The following is a 13,876-nucleotide window of genomic DNA, read 5'->3' as shown; positions in this document are numbered from 1 at the left end:
AAAAATAAATATGAATTTTTTCTTTTTCTGTATTTAAGAAAAAAGAAAGAAATGAAAAAGAGAAAAAAGATAAAAAAAGAAAAGAAAAGAAAAAGAAATAGTTTGAAAATTTGAAAAAGTGAATACACTGTAGTAGACTAAAATAAAATAATGGAAGTAAAAATAGAATTTGAAAAAATTTACATAAAAGCAAGAAATATAGTATTAAAAAATAAATAAAAATATTTTTAATAGAAATTGAAAGTAAAAATGAAGTTTTTCTCTTTCTGTATTCAAGAAAAAGAAACAAAAAGAGAAAAAAGAAAAAGAAAGAAAAAAAGAAAAAAAGGAAATTGTTTGAAAATTTGAAAAGGTGAATACACTGAAGTAGACTAAAATAAAATGATGGAAGTAAAGTAGAAATTGAAAAAATTTACACAAAAGTAAAAAATATAGTAATAAAAATTAAAGAAAAATATTTTTAATAAAAATTGAAAATAAAAGTAAATTTTTTCTGTTTCTGTATTCAAGAAAAAAGAATTGTAAAAGAGAAAAAGAAAAAAGAAAGAAACTTGAATAGATGAACCTGGTAACAGATTGAAGTAGGACTGAAATTGCTTTCTTTTCCCCTAGAAGTCAGTCTACATAGCTCTTTATAGTCCATAAATTAAGCCAGCGGTGAGACTTCTGTTCTTGAAGAGCCAAGTTGGCCCAGTTGGGCAGGGCTCAGTGTAACAGCTCCGCTCTCCACTAGATGGTGCTGTTAGCCTACTGGGGTGTATTTTTGCGGGACTCCTAGGTGCATATGTGCATGCACTTGAGTGGTGAAAATGGCCCCCACCCAGCTACCCAGTCTGTTCTACCAGATCGCACACCCGTCCTCTGTCTTCAGTTCTTGTCCACTCCCTGCTTTTTCACTCTGTGACCAGGCTCCAGGCAGTACCTCTATCCTGAGTTTTGTCTCAGATGCGGCTGTTTTCCCTGGCCCCTAACATCCAAAGGACTGCAGCTTTGACCTGTTCCGCCCCTCTGTAGGAGGGTCTCACCAAGCAATGGCCAAATGAGCAGTGGCCAAATGTCGGCTGCACCCAGGAATGCCTGCTGGACCCTGCTGCTGCCTATACCCTGAGACTGTGGCCAGGTGCCAGCCCACCCCAGAAAATGTTCGTGAGACAGTGTAGCAGCAGCGTTTCAGGGATTATGGAAAATCACAACACACATCTGGCACCAGGCTTCACCCTTAATGACCTTGCTCCAGCACCAGCGAATGTGGCTACCTTCTGGGGTCTGTTGCTCTAGCACCAGCGAATGTGGCCACCTTCTGGGGTCTGTTGGGACCAGGTGGCTTCAACAGTCTGTACCAAATGTCCTTCCAGCTGTGGAACTGCTTTTCCCAGTGTGGCTCGAGAACCTCCCGGACCCCAGTCTGTTCCTGGGGATTTGCCCTTCCCACTGGGGCACTGCCAGGTATCGAGCTGCAGAGTTGCAGCCTTTGTACTCCCCTTGTTTACAGTCTTAATGGAATTTAAACCCTCTCCTTTCTCCTTTCTCCCTTTTTAGTTTAGTCCCTGTGGCTATTTCCAATTTTCCACTTTCTCTCTGGCTGCTTTTGGGGAGGGGTGCTTTTCCCGTATTCTCCCCCCTCCCCAGTCTCCATCCTCTGCCCGCAAAAGCAGTTCCCTACCTTTTGTGGCTTCTCACTCCCCAAATTCACCTCTCTGTACCGTGTACCTGCTGAATTCTGTGGTTCAGGTTGTGCAGATTGTTGTGTTAATCCTCCAATCAGTTTTTTAGGTGTGTAAAATGGTTTAGTGTTGGTCTGGCTGTATTTCATGGACGCGAGACACACAAAAAACTTCCATGCTGTCCGCCATCTTTGCTCCTTCCCGAGATTTTTTTTTTTTAACCCCTGTACCAAATTCAGTATTTTCTTTAAGTGAGAAGACTCACAATTTCAAGTTTGGAAAAGTCCTAGATGTTTTCTCTTCAAATATCGAGACTCTGTCATTCTAAATCTTCTGTGTCTGAACTCCTTCATGTTTCTTAACTGGTCTTTTTATATTTTATTACATTTCTGTTTGTCAAGTGTTCTGGGTGATTTCCCTAAACAATTAAAAAATCAGTAATCCTTTTTTTCCAGTTCTTTCATTTTTTGTTTAATGGGTTCTGTTTCTTTATTGGTCTCTATGGAAATCCCAAACATTCTTTTTGTCTTTCTTTTTCTTTTTCTTTTTTTTTTTTTTTTTGGTCTGTTACTTGTAATTTTTTTTTATGTATGAATTCTTTACTTTTCTCTGCCTGTGGGCACTAACTCTCAGCGGCTTTTTTTCTTTGATTGTAAGGCCACCTTAAGCACCCATAATTATATCATGAGATTTCTGTGTATCCTGCTTTGTAGAATCTTCCTTGTGGAGATTATTTCATGTGTTACTCTCCTAAGTCATAAATGCTTACATTTGTTATACCTGGAGATCTATAATTCATAGGAAGCATGGGCCTGTATCCTAAACCTAAAACTCATAAGGCTTGAGGTTCCTGTTTCTCTATTTGATATTTTTTCCATCCACATCCTTAAACCATTTGAAGCACTTAGAGTTTCTATGTCTCTAGGTGATCCTTTTCCATCTACACTTTTGAAACAATTACGTTGCTGCATCTCAAAGATTAATAGTAGCAGATTTTACTATCCCTCTTTTATGGCTTCCAAGTTTAGAGAAGGAGTCAGTGTAAGCTTTCTAGGAGGGCTCAACTCCTTATTGGCTATGTGGATGACTAATTCACCTACTTCTGGAGTCACTCAGCTTTTTTTTTTTTTTAATGTTTATTTTTTTTGAGACAGAGAGAGACAGAGCATGAACGGGGGAGGGTCAGAGAGAGAGAGGGAGACACAGAATCAGAAGCAGGCTCCAGGCTCTGAGCTGTCAGCACAGAGCCCGACGCGGGGCTCGAACTCATGTACCGCGAGATCGTGACCTGAGCCGAAGTCGGACGCTTCACCTACTGAGCCACCCAGGCGCCCCAGGAGTCACTCAGCTTTAGTTCCTATTTACCTTTGATGCTTACAGTTTTCTCTCTTTTTAATACTATCATGGGAAATTTCCCTTTCTTCTTTTAAATTTTGGCTAGTATTTTGTGTTATTTTTTCACTATTTCTCTGTGCAGGGTAGAAGGGGGAAGCTACCTTGTCAGCCCAGTCAGCTTGATTATCTAGAAGTCAGTGAGGGTTTTAAATCATGACCTGTAATAATTTGTTTATCAGTGGGTAAAACATGAGCTTGGAACTTGAAGGCCAGAATCAGGCATTTAAAATTGAGCATATCCTGGCAAGTAAAAAGGAGAAAAACTAATCTGTTTTCTTACTTCTTTCCCTATTGGGGATTTGATATTTATATTCTTTATGGATATGGTATGTGTATAAATAAGAATATTAATTGCATACTTCAATTTAGTAATCTCTTAAAATTATTCATTAGTGGCAATTAGTGATATAAAAGAGTTAATGCAGGTTACAAAGTAGTCTGACATTCATTTGTTATGGATGCATATTTTTTTAATATTAACTTGGAAAGCATTATTTTCATTCTCATTTAGATCCAGATCAGAAAGCAGCAGCCAAACAGATACAGTCAGGTAAGTAAATTAGGAGGTGTCTTTTAAAGTAAGTATGTGGGGGCACCTGGGTGGCTCAGTCAGTTGAGCGTTCGACTTCGGCTCAGGTCATGATCTCATGGTTCGTGAGTTTGAGCCCTGCGTCGGGCTCTGTGCTGACAGCTTGGAGCCTGGAGCCTGCTTCAGATTCTGTGTCTCCCTCTCTCTCTGCCCCATCCCCACTCATGCTCTGTCTCTCTCTGTCTTAAAAATAAACAAAACATTTAAAAAAATTCAAAATAAGTATGTGTTAAAAATAAGATTAACAAATTGATAACCAGCAATAAATTACTAAGTATCAATTGAGCAGTAACAATTGGTAAGGTGCTATACCAAAAAATAACTTATTAGTATTTGCCAATCTAATGACTAATGACTATTTGTCTAGAAAAATCAATGTCTTCTTACTTTGATTTTGTTAATGTATGTTGGGGGTTTAGTTTTTGGAAACAAAGGAAAAAATGATTGGTTAAATGTTTATGGAGCTAACTTATAAAGGGGGAAGTTTACCTCTGTATTTATAGATTTTTACAACTAGAAATTAAATGTGCATGCTCATGAACAACTGAATGAATTCTTACCCTGGTCACTTAAGAACTTTGCTGAAGAGAAACATCATAATAAAATTTTGTAAGTTTATTTATTTATTTTGAAAGAGACAGAAACAGCATGAGAAGGGGAGGAGCAGAGATAGAGGGGGAGAGAGAGAATCCCAAGCAGACTTCCTACCAGCAGCACAGAGCCTAATGGTAGGGCTCAAACTCACAAAACTGTGAGATCATGATCTGAGCCGAAACTGAGAGTCGAAGGCTTAACAGATTGAGTCACCCAGGTGACCCAAGAAACAATAATTCTATGGGGGTGTCTGGGTGGCTCAGTCAGTTAGGTGTCTGACTGTTGATATCGACCCAGGTTGATATCCCCACATCGGGCTCTACACGAACAGTTCAGAGACTGCTTGGGATTCTCTCTCTCCCTCTTTCTCTCTGACCCTCCCCTGTTTGTAGTCTTTTTCTCTCTCAAAATAAATAAACATTAGAAAAAAACACAGTAATTCTACATCTTCCATAGCCTTTCAGTATCACAAAAGAGTTTTAATTAGATTTCCATCCATTTCCTGAAGGGTGAATATTTCTGTATAATAAAACAGTAAGTCTAGTTTCCCACATCTGTCATTTTTGGGTTTGGGGTCTTTCTGCAGATATAAAATGTTTAGGAGTTTTCACACCCCTCTCCCTGACTTACAGTCTTTATTTACTTGTGAGGAAGTGTTGGTGTTATTCCTTATGTGTTCTTCCAAAGTCCACTGCTATTCCAAAAACATTTCCAGATCTATAGAGTAAACCTTGTAGGCTGTACAGCATGGTTATATAACTTGTCTTATTCCAGATGAGAGCTTCCTCTTCAATAAGAATGCCTGCCTTTCTTTATTTCTCTTTTATTATGACAATCTCTTTATAGTGACACTTTGAAATCATGAGTTACCATCACCAAACTAAAAAAAATTGATTTTCATTTAATAATGATAATAGTAATATGTCCTCTCTGTGTCAGGGAGTTTTCATATGGTACTCAAACACAGCAAGTCTCAGGTACTTTTCCTCAACTTGGACATATGTCTTATTATACTGTTATCTCAGAAAATAAAAGCCATGATTATCTTTCTCAGCATTGTATAGCCAGCCTGTAGCAGAATTCTTGGTTTATGCTAAGTGCTCAATAAATATTTGTTGAATGAATGAATAAATGATTACTTTTAATCTCCCCCTGCCCCTCCCCACATGGGCAGCTAAACAAAAAACCTTACAAATACAAAAGTACATAGATGCGTACACACACATATACATATCCATATATCTATGGATGTTACAACTGCTGTGATGTTATAACTGCTCTCATTTCTTCTCTCATATTATCTCTCATCCTAAAACTTGTTGATATAATTCATCTCTTCTAGGGTCATTATTCACCTACATTGGGTGAGGGATGATAACATTAATTATAGGAAAATTTACATTTCAGTTGGAGTAGTATAATTTAGGATGTTAATCCACTACACTAACCTTCTGGCTTAGTGTGTACTAGGGAAACATTTTTGGGATAATTATTCACGTAAGTTTTAATAATGTCACTTGATACTATTGCTTTGCTTTACTAACATAAAATCTACACTATAATTTTCAGGTCATTTATTTTTGGAATAATCCTTATCTGGTGGAAAGTTAGTGGGAAAGGCTGTTGAAGTCAAGGAATACAGAGAGGCGTGAATCCCAGTATCGTTATATTAATGCCACTTTAAGCGTCATTAATTTTTAAATATCTGAATTAAATTAATATTTCCAGTCTTTTCCTAAACAGTAGAAGGATCTTAGATCATTTAATAGCAAACTACATTATGAATCTTTCATATATTGTCATTTGAGTTTTAACTTCTAGGTTCTTTACCTACATGATTTCCCTTCCATTAGTCATTGTTGTTGTTGTTATTATATTTACTAGGATCTAACAATATATTTACCAATTACTTTGTTCACTATTCATTCTTGAACCCATTTTCTCATGTTGATTTCAACTTCCCTTTTCCTGAAGTACAACCCTTTTAGTTTCAATTAGTGTCTGTGGTTATAAGCATTTTGTGTTAAATGCCTGAACATATATTTTTTTCCACACCCAGCTTTGAAAGAGAACCTGGATGATTATAGACTTCTAGTTGAGAGTCACTTTACACAACTCTTTTAAAGCATTCTGTTGTAATGTGACATTTACTGTCATTGATGAGACCTCCGTTGTTAGTGTAATTAATTTCTTTATTCCTTTCCAATTAATGTGTGTTTGCTCTAAATGGCTTCTAAGGTTTCCTATTTGTCCTGAGTTTTGTTATTTTATTATGATATGTTCTGATATAATTTGTTCTTACTGATACTGATCTGGATTCAATATAGTCTTTAGATGTCAATACTCAGGTCATTAATTCTATAAAAAAATTCAGTTACTATTTCTTCAATTATTGACCCTTCCCCATTCTTTTTCTTTTCTTTAAAATGACTAATATCTAAAAAGATTATATTGGGGAGAGTCTTCTCGTTTTAGCGTCCATGTTTCTTAACTGGACCGTTCATGTACCGTACTTTTTCACCTCTCTATCTGGCATTGATTCCTTCATATGAGCTTCCAAATCACTCATTCTCCTAATGGTTATCTTTTTCATGACTTATTCCCATCTTACTCTCTGTGGAGATCTTAAATATTTCTATTTAAGTTTTTTATATTGTCCATTGATCTTAATGTGTGAATTTTTTGTTCTGCTGTGCTACGGCTGTGGCCATTTAACACACAGCAGTAGTTTGTAATTTAGACTTGTAAATGATGTCATCCTTAGGAGTAATGATTGGTCTCATGGGAATTCTGCATGCTGAGTTTACGCATACATTAGGAAGAGGGGAATGTTTCAGATTTGCCTGTCCTGGAGCATGAATGTTTCAATATTTTCTATATTTACTGGCTCAAATTTGTAGGTAGTAGGATTAAGGAATTGAGATCCTGCCCATCTACATAGTACAGGCCTGAGGTTTTACTTCTCTATGTGGCCTTTTTCCATCTACATGGATAAGCCAGCTTACTTGTTGCATTCCCAATGGCCATAATTTTTATTTGCTCTATTTAGGACTACTAGTCTCAGGGTTTGTTCTATCTTTCTAACATCTGTTAGAAACAGTGTCTTCTACTCCTTCCAAGCTACGGTTAGTAAAACTATGTCTCTTAGGATGTAAATCATTCATATTCCCTTGTAGTCATTCAGCTTTTGCACCTGTTTTCCTTCTGAACTCTTAGTTTCTTCATTTTTTACTGACAGAAGGAAAAGCCTTTTTGGCTGTCAATCTCCATTGGATATTAAATTTTTGTGCCATCTTCTTCAGCTTTTCTGTGGAATAGAAAGGGAAAACTTTTCTTGTTGAATAGAAAGGGGAACTCTTTCCTGTCATTTCATTCTGCTAAATTGCCCAGAAGTAAATAAATGTGAGTTTTCATTTGCAAATTGTGGAAATTTACATATCAATGAATAAAAAAACTAACTTGAAGCCTGAAAGCCAAATGTAGGCATTCATAGTCAAACTTATGTATTGTGCTTAGAAGTGGTGAAGAAAAAAAAATGCATCTCTACCATCTTGATACTTTTCCCCAGTGGAAGTTTTATATTTTGCATTATATGTTGTACTTGGTGTTGTGTAAATAAGAATATTACTTATTTGCATGTACCAAGTGTTAAGAGAGTTAGTTTTGGTATAAAATGGCTTGATCATCATTCTCAATTTAGGCATGTTTCTTAACTGTTAGACATTATTTTTATTTTTTATTTTTATTTAGATCCAGTTCAGAAAGTAGTGCTCAAACATATACCAGCAGGTAAGTAACTTAGAAAGTTTTTCTCATAAATAAGTGTATCTTGAAAATAAGAATGAACAGGGGCACCTGGGTGACTCAGTTGGTTAGGCATCCACTTTTGATTTTGGCTCAAATCATGTGATTGAACCCGTGTAGGGTGTGCTTGGGATTCTCTCTCTCCTCTCTCTCAACCCCTCCCCCTGCTCCCTCTTTCTCTTTCTCTCTTTCAAAGTAAATAAATAAACTTTTAAAAAAGAAAATAGTGAACAAATAATTGCTTACTATTTTTTAGCAGCCACAGATGATAAAGTACTGTCCTAAAAAACAATTTATCAGTATTTTTCATTCTAGGAATAAATATTTATTAACTCAGTCTTTTTCTCAGTTGACTAAATTTTTATTGATTCCCTACTCTTTTGATACACAGGAAAAAAACTAGTTAAGTCTAATGAGACAAGATATCTATAATTATTATGTGGAAGTAACTCATAAGCAGAGCATTTTTTACATTCTTTATGATGAGGTACACAAAGGAAAATACTACTTTTTTGTTCATATTACATTTATATCCACAAACTCAATATAAACAATGGGGTAAACTCCACTTAGGAGGGGTTTATCACAGGGATGGAATGATAAACACACTAAAATTCTTTGCTTCTCACAGCCCTGCAACAGCCCACAATTGTGTTAACTAAGGTTCTCTGAATTCTTCTTAAATTTTTAGTTTCCCATGCTCCACAGTTGTGGCCTTGTGATCCTTCTAAAGTCATCAAATATTTATTGGTCTTCTCACATTTCTTTCTCCCTTATTAGAATTTTAGTTTTCTTGTACTGTCTGACATTTTTCCTTAAAGTGTCTTTTAGTTACTTTCAATCTACTAGTATTCCAGAATATCCCTTTATAGCCACAGGTTAAAATTTCAGGCTGCACCACAACATTTATAGTTTCTATCCTTTCTGATGAAGTCACTTCCTCCATTAGGGAAGCTTATGGAATTTCTACATCCTTTATTCTCTCTGTTATTTTTGGATATCTCCTAACATAATTACCCTTTTATAGATGTTAGTTACATTCTCCCAACTAGGTATGAAAAAAGAGCTAATTTTCTTTATTGTCTCCGTTTCCTGTCAAGAGAATGCTCAACACAATTCTTCCAAACTTTTGCTTACCTAGAAGATCACTTTCCCTATATATACTCTGAAATCACTTGAGGGTAATGCTCTGTACACCTAGCAGAGTACATGCTTAAAGAATAAGTTGTTAATGAATGAGTGATTACTCTTGAACTTCACATACACACATAATTAATATTATTACTACTCCAATTGTCCCCTCTCTCATTATAGAATATGGGATTCACATAATCATCTTCTTCTAGAAGTGGTATTCAACTGGACTGAGGGATAGTCAAAGGCATGGTTAACACTACCAAAACAAGAATTTTTTTAAATGCTGGAAATCTAATGGGTTGTGCATGTCAGTACACACAAGTCTAGATCCCTTTATTGGTTTGGGGGAGAACTAACTACAGTTAACCTTCGAACAACATGGATTTGAACCATGCAGATCCACTTACACATGGGCTTTTTGATAAATATATAAATATAGTACCATAAATGTATCATCTTTATGATTTTCTTAATAGCCTTTCTTTTCCCCAGCTTACTTTATTGTAAGATACAGTTTATAATATATATATATGAAGTATAAAATGTGTTAATCAACCCTTTATGTTATCAGAAAGGCTTCCAGTCAACAGTCGATTATTAAGTAATTAAATTTTAGAGGAGTCAAAAGTGTTATATGTGGTAATCAACTCTGTGGGGGTTGACACCCTTAACCCCTTTGTTGTTCAAGGGTCAACTGTATATTAAAAAGGGGTGTTTCATAGTGAGAATAGTTGGAAACATCTTCTTTAAGGTCTGAAGATATAAAATTGCAGAGTTAGGAAAAGGATGAGAAAAGTAAAATTATATCACTTATCACTGAATTATCTCCCTAATCTTATCATCTATATTATTTTCTCTGTCAATAAACCTCATTTAATTTGTCTTCAATTTATTATTTTTTTCTCTAATTCTGTTGGTTAGAGGATCAGAAAAAAAATCTATGGATCCAAAAATTTGATTTTGACTTTTGGTAATAAGTAGTATAAATGTAGACATTTGGGAGATATTTCTTTTTTACCATTCTTTTGCAGGCAAAGAGGAAGAAACTTCATTAAAAATATAAAATAACTTTATTGTATTGTATTGTATCAAACTAAAAGTATTATTTCGTTGTTTATTTAGATCCAAATCACAGGAAAGCACCCAAACACATAACAGTAGGTAAGTATATTAGAAGCTGTCTCTTAAAATAAATGTTTGAAATTAAAATGAAATTCATAATCTATAGTATTTATTGGGTAGTTGAATTAGTAAAGTACTAAATCAGAAACAATGTATTAATCTTTACTAATCTTATTATTGGTCTTTTTTCTTCATTCAATATTGTTCTCTTAAGTCTGTTGGGAACTATCTCTTGTGGGTAGAATGGAATTAAAGGGTTGAATCCAGTAAGATATCTGATATGTAAATTAGTCTATAAAGTAAATTTATAATCAGGGCCACCTTATCCGTTAGGCATTGAAGGCACAATATTTAAGTCCTATGAGTTTCCAACTGCCAAAAACAAAACTATTTACAACATGAAAAACCAAACAGATTGGCCCCAAGATATGGAAAAGGTACAATTCATATATATTTCAATTTCTAAAAAATAATGCAGTTTGATTCATATTCATGAACATTTTATTGTATGTAGAAAAATGTAAGATTTTCTCATTTGCAAATACTTCTGATTAAAAATGATGCTTCTCCAGAAATCTGATAAAATTGTAGCGTAAATGTTACTCACAGCCAAATAATTTCACAAGCAAAATTAACAAAAATTTTGTCTAGAATTTTTTTTAAGTAGGTTCCATTCCCAACGTGGAGCCCAATGTGGAACTTGAACTCATGACCCTGAGATCAAGACCTGAGCTGACACCAAGAGTCTGATGCTTACCCGGCTGAGCCACCCAGGAGACCCTAGAATCCTTTTTTTTGACATGTGAATTTTTTTGCTTGGCAGTACCCCCAGTTTGTATATTCTGCGGTGGAAGGGAATTTATTGCTCTCAATACCTTAAGCCTGTGTGTCTTTTTTCTCTTCCACAGTAACTAATAATTCCTTCAGAAGGCAATGGATATCAGAGAGTATCTCACTGAGAAATGAAAATTTCACCTTTGCTCCCTTGGTCACAGTTGAAGGAAACAATAAACCGAGTGTGGAACTATTTGCATGTGCATCTGTTTTTCTTTCTGCTTCCACCCCTGAGGCTGCAGTTCTGTCATTTCAGGGCCCTTAACTGAAGATACTCATCTCTACTCAGGCATCTCCATCCCAACCAGGCTCCCTGAGCTCTTTTTCCCAGTTCTCCTACCACCCACTCCTGCTTACTTGCTTGGAGCCTCAGATGCTGGCAATCTGCATCAACTGCTTTTCCTCAGGAAGAGCTCTGGGTGGTAGTCCATGTTCTTCCTCCTAGTCCTTCTCACTGGACTTGGCTGGCTGTATACAGATCTCAGTTAATCCTGATATTTTCCCACCTCACCTTCCCCAAAACCCGAATCCATGGCTTCTGAGGGAAGCTGTGTTTGCCTTAAGGACTTTACTACTGTCTAGGACTCTTGCTCTAACCACTGCTTTTCCCTTGTCCCTTGGCTAAGTGACCCATAGGGTGAATCCTAGAAGACAGAAGAACCCAGAGAGCTTGGGCTTGGGCCTCAGGGGCAAAGGTTAATCCCTATCAGAGTTTAGTGGCAAGGCTGAAAAATTGAGTTAGGTCAAGTTTCTCTCATTTTCATTTTTTGAAATTTTGTATGAAATTGTTTACTTTTCCAATGAAATATTTGTCAGAATTCACCAATGAAACTGGAATTTTCTTTGTGAGTTGTACTTTAATTATGGATTCAATTTCTTTAACAGAGGAATATTCAGGTTTTTAATTTATTCTTGCAGTAGGTTTTTCATATATTGTAATCTTAAAGGAGTCTATTTCATTTAATGGTCAATCTTTTGACATAAAGTTGTTCTTAATAACCTTTCTTAGTGTTATTAACCTTTTATGGGATCTTTCTGATCAGGGTTGATAAGTGTTTTCACATTAACTAAAATCTATTAATCTTTTCAGACCACCTCATCTTTTTTTTTTCTTTATTGCATCTCTGTTTTCTGTTTCATTGATTTCTGCCTTTTTAAAATTTGCTCTTTTCCTAGCTTCTGGAAGTGGAAATTTAGTTCATTTATTTTAAACATTTTCTAAATATTTTAAAGGTGTAAATTTGCTCTATATACTTCTTTAGCTTCATTTCATGAAATGTGATATGTTGTATTTTTATTATTCTTCAGGTTAAAATATTTTTTTTCTTTTCTTTTCTTTTCTTTTCTTTTCCTTTCTTTTCTATTTTTTTTTTATTGTGGATGTTTTCCTATTTGACCTTAATTTTTGCCTAGTAGTTTTCTTTTAATTTTGTTTTTAAATTTTATTTTTTTTAATTTACATCCAAGTTAGTTAGCATAGAGTACAACAATGATTTCAGGAGTAGATTCTTTAGTGCTCCTTAACCATTTAGCCCATTCTCCCCCCCCAGAACACCTCCAGTAACCCTCTGTTTGTTCTCCATATTTGTGAGTCTCTTCTGTTTTGTCCCCCTCCCTGTTTTTATATTATTTTTATTTCCCTTCCCTTATGTTCATGTATTTTGTCTCTTAAAGTCCTCATATGAGTGAAGTCGTATGATACTTGTCTTTTGCTGACTAATCTCACTTAGCATAATACCCTCTAGTTCCATCCACGTAGTTGGAAATGACAAGATTTCATTCTTTTTGATTGCCAAATAATACTCCATTGTATATATACCACATCTTCTTTATCCATTCATCCATTGATGGACATTTGGGCTTTTTCCATACTTTGGCTATTGTTGATAACACTGCTATACACATTGGGGTGTATGTGCCCCTCTGAAACAGCACACCTGTATCTCTTGGATAAATACCTAGCAGTGCAATTGCTGGGTCACAGGGTAGTTCTATTCAGGTCAAAATATTTTCTAATTTTCACTTTGATATCTGAATTATAGGTTACTTAGAAGTGTATTGTTTAACTTCTAAATATTTGGATATTTTCAGTTTAATCTTTTCTTATTGATTTATAATTAATTCAATCATAGGCAGAGAACATACATACACAATTAACAATTCTTTGAAATTATTGTTTTCTTTATGGTCTAGACTATGATGTACTTTGGTGAGTGCTCCATGTGCACTAAAAAATGTACAATTTGCGATTATTGAAAAATGTCAATAAAGTCAAGTTTGTTACCAGTATTTCTGAAACCTTTAAATTTTTTTCCCTTTTCTATTATTTCCTGAGAGACATGTGTTAAAATTGCCTATTGTTGTTGTTTATATGTTATTTGTTTTAGGTATATTATAGGTGTTTCACATGTTTTCAAGTTATATTTTAGTACATACATCTTTAGGATTGGTATGCTTTTCTGATGAACTAACTGACCCTTTATCATGACATAATTCTTTTTATTTCTAATAGTCTTAGTTTTTAATTTTACTTTTTTTCTGATATTAATATAACCATACCAACTTTTTTACAGTTCTTTGCATGCAGATATCTTTTTCATCCTTTAACTTTCAATGTATCTTTCCTTATATTTAAGATGTATCTGATGTAAACAGAATAGAGTTGAATCTTATATTTTTTAAAGTCAGTCATATAATGTTTTCAAATTGAAGTGTTAAAAGCATTTACATTTAATAT

General features: G+C 34.9%; 1 protein-coding gene across 12 annotated transcripts in view; it reads left to right on the top strand.

Annotated features, from left to right (window-relative positions):
- The window catches only part of ADAM32 (ADAM metallopeptidase domain 32), a 181,899-nt gene extending 170,565 nt beyond the window's left edge, over nucleotides 1-11,334 (top strand). For 6 of the 12 annotated variants that reach the window (XR_003424269.2, XR_008295984.1, XR_008295983.1 and 3 more), the window contains 4 exons: nucleotides 3,571-3,609; nucleotides 7,993-8,031; nucleotides 10,306-10,344; nucleotides 11,214-11,334. Coding sequence is in view for 7 of the 12 variants with exons in the window: in XM_027070979.2 (XP_026926780.1) it covers nucleotides 3,571-3,609; nucleotides 7,993-8,031; nucleotides 10,306-10,344; nucleotides 11,214-11,220 (124 nt within the window). In the remaining 5 variants the exon portion in view is untranslated. The other 6 variants (XR_008295982.1, XM_053216559.1, XM_053216557.1 and 3 more) reach the window with 1 other exon arrangement.
- The last annotated feature ends 2,542 nt before the right edge of the window (nucleotides 11,335-13,876 follow it).

Source organism: Acinonyx jubatus, chromosome B1 (genome assembly GCF_027475565.1).
Source record: "Acinonyx jubatus isolate Ajub_Pintada_27869175 chromosome B1, VMU_Ajub_asm_v1.0, whole genome shotgun sequence".
Taxonomy (NCBI): domain Eukaryota; kingdom Metazoa; phylum Chordata; class Mammalia; order Carnivora; family Felidae; genus Acinonyx; species Acinonyx jubatus.
This window is presented reverse-complemented; position numbering and strand designations above follow the sequence as displayed.